This window comes from Zalophus californianus, chromosome 12 (assembly GCF_009762305.2).
Source record: "Zalophus californianus isolate mZalCal1 chromosome 12, mZalCal1.pri.v2, whole genome shotgun sequence".
Taxonomy (NCBI): domain Eukaryota; kingdom Metazoa; phylum Chordata; class Mammalia; order Carnivora; family Otariidae; genus Zalophus; species Zalophus californianus.
This window is the reverse complement of record NC_045606.1, coordinates 32,368,937-32,374,936: the sequence shown is the minus strand read 5'-3', so window position 1 is coordinate 32,374,936 and position 6,000 is coordinate 32,368,937. Positions and strand designations below refer to the sequence as shown.

General features: G+C 39.8%; 1 protein-coding gene across 1 annotated transcript in view; it reads right to left on the bottom strand.

Annotated features, from left to right (window-relative positions):
* Positions 1-369: 369 nt before the first annotated feature.
* ZNF804B (zinc finger protein 804B) overlaps positions 370-6,000 on the bottom strand; it is a 544,519-nt gene continuing 538,888 nt past the window's right edge. The window contains exon 4 of the mRNA XM_027574973.1: positions 370-4,027. Within this exon, the coding sequence (XP_027430774.1) occupies positions 370-4,027 (3,658 nt within the window). The remainder of the gene's footprint in view (positions 4,028-6,000) is intronic.

Here is a 6,000-nt window from a genome sequence, read left to right as displayed (position 1 = left end):
CAAACACCTAGAACATACAACATTATTTTCCATTTGATTTTCTTTGTAGTATCAGTGATCTGCCCAAATGTTTTCTGTTACCATTTTATAACATTATGTGAGAACTCATCCAAACACACCTTTAACACGTTCCCCTTTACCTTTCCACAAAGTTATTTTAAATTTGTTCTGTTATTTATGTGAGTTAAAAGAAATTCTTAAAACGCTCCTATTTTGATATTGGCAATTCAGTTCGTATTCATATACTGGAAACATTTTGAATTGGCACCAATATTTAAAATCTTAATCAGATAGACCACTTTAAAGATATCATTTTTGTAGGTAGTGACAATGTGTTTTATTTATCCGCAAGAGGGGCTTTGACACCTATTAGTTCAAGTGCGCTGATGATACATTTAAGGCCTCTTTCACTCCGTTTAACGGTTGCATCTGACTGGAGCAAGAATGATGGCAAAGATCTTGACCTTGAAACACCGGTTGAATTAAAGGGTTCAAGTGGATGATAGAAGCTGTGGCTGGGTTTAAGTGAGGGCCAAACAATGCGGGGATCAATGTCGCGGAGGGCAGGGGCTGAAGTGTGATGTGAGGTGGGTGGAAGGGGGCAGCGGTGACCAAATGCAGGGGATGGCCCGCTAAGAAAGTGGGGTGCGCCGGCAGGATGGTGGGAGTCAGAGGGGAAAACGTGAATGGAGTAAAATGTGGCTGGGAAAGAGGATGCAGATGAGCTACAGGGAGGGGACTGCCATGGGAATTTAAGGAAGCGGAAACAGCAAAATGCTGCAGGAACGTGTGGTGGATGGTGGTGATTGATGTGTGCTGGTGAACCGGGACCGTCTGCATGGCCGAGGCCGGGGAGAAGGCAGCCGGCCCCGAAGCAGGCAAAACTCGAAGATGCTTCGGTAGGAGCTGTTTCTGCATGTGCTGCTGGGCTTGTAGCTGTAGGAGCTTGTATTTATCCATTTCTTCTGGAGAAAATGTGATTGGCTGTTGAATTAAAGGGGGCGAGCTTGATTTATGGCACACTTCTGATTCATCTTCTACTTTGTCATGCTTATGCATCGTTCTGTCAGAGTAAGAGTTTATATCCCCCTCTCCGTGATTCATAGGCATGCTCACATCCCGCAAGTCTAGATTTATTTGGTACTCTTTGGTCTCTGTTGAATCAGTAACACCGGTGTATCTGTTAGATGAAAAAGCACCAGGGAAATCATTTGGTACTGGGTCACGGCTTTGAGTAAAATGTTGGACTTCGCTAATTACAGGTTTTACTTGTTCTTTTGTTGTTGGGTTCTTTTTCATGTTTGGTGACTGAGAATCCACTACCACATGAATTAGACCCTTAGAAAGATGGTTATCACAATCAGGATCTCCTAAAACGGTGACATTATTTGTCTGTGAACTTTTGACTTGGTCTTTCTCTAGAGTCCTTTGAATCGCACCGCCTTGATCATTCCCTTTCTTACTTGTGTTCTGTGTTTTTTCAGACAAGGGCAATGTTTGTCGGTGACAGCCCAGTGGTGTGAACTGAATTGTGCATTGAATTTGTGAATGAGCCTCTGATTCATTTTTACGGTTCTTTGAAGAGACCTCAAAATTGGTTGATTGTTCCTGACACCTCTTGGCTTGCACTCTTTCTAAAAGACGTTTGGCTGTCAGGGGAGTCCTCTCTCCTTCTGTCAACTCCGTGGTTTCAGAAGGGCTGCTGGAACAGTTCCTCAGAAGGCAGCTGATGTTCCCAGAGTTATACTGCATGGATTTTCCTTTTCCCAGGTCACAGATATGAGGGCTGTCCAAAGACTCTTGACTTCTTGCACTTTTATTTAAGCAATAAATACTCCCTCCTGAGTAAGAGCCCCATCTGCGGTGCCGAGGTCCCTGGCAGTTTGGTGGCTTTTCATTGTTCCCGGGACAGGACACCTGTGAGCTAGAATCATAGTGGGGGATTCTCCTGGATTTGGCCCCTGAAAACTGCTGTTGATGTTTGCCCAGTTTAGATCTTTGTCTGCAGCGGCCGTATCTATGAGTGGAGTGTTTTTCATTCTTAGCCGATTCCCACGATCTGCAGTTCTGATCTCTCGGTATTTCAGATGGCGGGCAGGTACCCTTGACCATCTCCTCAGACGGGCAGGGGCAGTTGTGTGTTTGCTGTCTCCCTTTGTGCCTTTCAATGGAACTGTGTTCTCTTTTACAAAAGAAGAGCAAATCACCTCTGCCATCACTCCCGGACTGAGCACTTGAACAAGTACTTCTCAGGCTGGATGTACTGCCAGAGCACGTGTCTGAAGGGCTAGAAAGTCTATTCAGAGACAAGTTTGGAGAATCTCTCTTGTTTCTACATCCGGAAGCCCCGCTGGCCATGCTGATGTGGTTACTATTCAAAATTACACTGACGTCCTTCCCGTGATCACTGTGACCCCTTACTGGGTAAGGACTCGAATTCCAGGTGAACTGATTTCCATCTTCAAAATCTGAATGAGGATCACAAGGAATCAGTTTTGGTTTCTTAGTCCTCGAGATGCAAGGAGAAAAAGCTAGGCTCTCATTTGCATCATTTAGGATGACCCTCTGGCAGCTTTGCCAATGGGCCCTTGAAGATTCCTTAAGTTCATTATCACTATTATTGTTGTTTTCTACACAATTCTTTAGAGGGATATCAAGGTAAGCAGGCACTTCAGGATTTTTCATTTCCAAATCACTTGCACTAAAATTATGTTGACTCATATTTGGCTCAGAATCATTGTAGCCCAAATTAGATTTTCTCTGGAAATTTTCCCAATCTGGATTAGCTATCATCATCTTTGGTTTCAGAGATTGATCATCTTCTTGGATCAATTTTTGTTGGTCTTCAATTAAACCTGAGACTTGGCTCTCTATTGTTGTCTTCATTTCTGAGGGCTCCTTCATCAATTCTGTTTTTAGGCCCTCTGAATCGTGGTCACTCTTTGCATTCCGAGAAAGCTTAAAATCAAAATACAATGGGTTGCATCCATAAGAGATGCAGGGCTCTGTTTTCGTGAAGAGCAGAAGTTCCGTAGGCCACTGGAGGGTGGTGTGGCCATCCTTACTTTGTACGTGGAGAAAAGGCAATGGTTTCGACTTCACATCATGGGGACATGCATCTCTTACAAGCCTCTGTACATTTCTGCTAACTCTTTCTGTTTCATCTAAAGAGTCTTCTCTCTTCTCCATTCTGGAATTGGGATTCAGATGCACTGTAGTGTTTTGCTTTCTTGGCTCCAGTGATGGAAACTCATCCAGACATTCAAATATCCTGGCATCACTGTGCTTGTAAATATTTGGTGGGCTGGAGGAAGGATTTGCTTGGCAGGAGTGATGAATGCAGTTTTCTGAAGTGTTCTTCACTGTACTTCTAGTTTCTTTTTCTCTGCTGCAAGGAGTAAAATCCACATCTGAAAGATGAATATCAGATTTAGAGAATGAAGCATGAATGCCAGTCGAATCTTCTAGTGTTTCATCAATAGAGTCATCTTTGTCTTGCAAGATTTGAGAGCTTATAGAGAAGGTATTGTGCAAGACACTTTCCAGATGGCTTGGGGTGATGTTTATATCTTTTTCCTTAGTGAGATGTGTATCCTCATTTGCAAACCTGCGGCACTTGCATTTCTCCGCAGTTTGTTTTGCTTTATAGATGGGTGACTTGCTACAATCGTGGGTTTCCTCTGTGTTCTCACTGAAAACAGAGGCTGAAGATTCTAATTTCAGATGCACTTTTTTGGAAAAAGAAAATGATACTCCTGTCCTGTGGTTTGCATTGCTGAGATCCGAAGAGGCTTGTGGTACCCGATTTCCAAACAAATAACGTCTGTCCATTTGTAACTGGTGTCGGTTTTGCATGGTGGACCGCTGTTTATCGGAAATGCTTCTGGGCAGATTCTTTCCTTTAAGGAGAAGAGCGCTCTTCATGCACGATACTTTTCTGCCATTCTTAACTGGGAAAATTCCTTGCTGAAGTTGCTTTTCTATGGCTACCCTGGGAGTTTTGTATGCTGGTCCATTTCCAGAAACACTGTAAATACAATAAATATTTAAATGATTAAGACATTGGATTTGAAATCTTATCTATATGCGAACATTTTTTAGTGTTTCTATGATGAGTTCTGCTATTTTATGAAACTATGTCTATTGTAATATAACCATTTCATTGTGTTTATACAACTCAGTACACCTATGTTTCATAGTGGCTTTCTAAAATGCATCACGAAAGTGTGTTCTTTTTTTTAAATTTTTATTGACATATAATGTATTATTTGTTTCAGGGGTACAGGTCTGTGAGTCATCAGTCTTATGCAATTCACAGTGCTCACCATAGCACATACCCTCCCCAATGTCCATTACCCAGCCACCCCATCCCTCCCAGCCCCCACCACTCCAGCAACCCTCAGTTTGTTTCCTGAGATTAAGAGTCTCTTATGGTTTGTCTCCCTCTCTGGTTTCATCTTGTTTCATTTTTTCCTCTAATTTTGAAATTAGCAAGAAGCAATAGCAAGTGAATGTCTTACGCTAGTGCTGCAAAAGAATAAAGTGTTGCATTTACATCCCAATAGATGTCCTGCAGAACCTATCATTTTTTTTTGGAATATAGATTTAACATTCTTTCACAAAGTTTTTCAATCGGTGACTTCACATTAAATAAGGAATTAAATGGACTTAAAAGTCATTTCCAAAGCATAAAAATATTTATTTCATTTGCCTTTTTGGATAAGGGCTACCAGTTTAGAATTTTTGTTGCCTCAGTTTTAAAATTCCTTCCTGTTTGTCTCCCTTTGAAACAGTGTGGCTAGTTCTTCATGACTGGTCACTATTTTGACCAATTATAACAAATGCATAATAAAGTAACACACATCTACAAGCCATCTCCATAGCTTCAATTATTTTGAAAACTTTTCTTTTTCATCTTCCTCACCAAAATACTTTCATTCTACCTTTTATGCATATATATGTTTCATCTTTTAACAGCTTTGTAAAGATTATTCATTCTGCGGAGTTTAAATTAGTAATTCAATCAGAAAACTGGGAACAACCGTACACATAAGAGATGAAACTCTTTAGATTGAAATTGTCTCTTTAATGTTCCACTTTAAAACCACATTGACCTTCCTGGGGGGCGGGCAACACAAATCACACCATTTGTCTGATCTTTTGCTTTGACTTGGCTTTCTTTTTCCTTTTCTTTTCCTACATGCTTGGATGTGTGTCTGTTTGCTTTTTTCTAGTTTAGGTTTTTATCTTATTTTTATTCAGCCATTTGTTACCTGAGTATACAATACCAAAACAAGTGATATCTTTTCCACATGTAGCTTCAATTCTAATGGAGAGGTGTATTTTCTGAGCCCTTATCTAAGAAGTTTTTCTTGTTCCCTTCACTTATGACTATTTGGCCAATCAGTGTAGAACTCTGGGGTAACATTCTTTTTGTCCACCAAATTCCATATACTTTGCTTCATCGTGTTTACAGGTTTAATATTGTAGAAAAATACTTAATTAGCCTCCTTTTATTCATTTTTGAAATGAGTCCACTGGTGCACTTGTATGATTTTGCAATTTTCCTTTTCACTTATGTATATACGTTTATTATAATTCCAATCTATAATGTATTTTTATTGTATTTATTATCTAGGATCTATTTTTATTATATTTATATATTATACATCTATACATGCATCACATTTTACCAGACCATAGTTACACATTGATTTCTTTGGGTTAATTTTTGCTAGTACTGCTGGGCCCTTTCAATTCAACTTCTTCTGTTCAGTTATAGTTTCTTCTGATTTCTCTGATTATTGCTTCTTCTCTGCTTAGTTTTTCATCTGGGAATTTATATGTTAAGTGTATTGGCTCTCCTGAATATATCTTTTAGATCTTATTTATCTCACTACCTTAGTGTCTTTAGTGTATTTCTCTCATTCAGAAAGAATTTCTTGCTTTTAATTTCTATTTTACCAATTCATTTTTTACAATATCCAACCAGTCATTTAC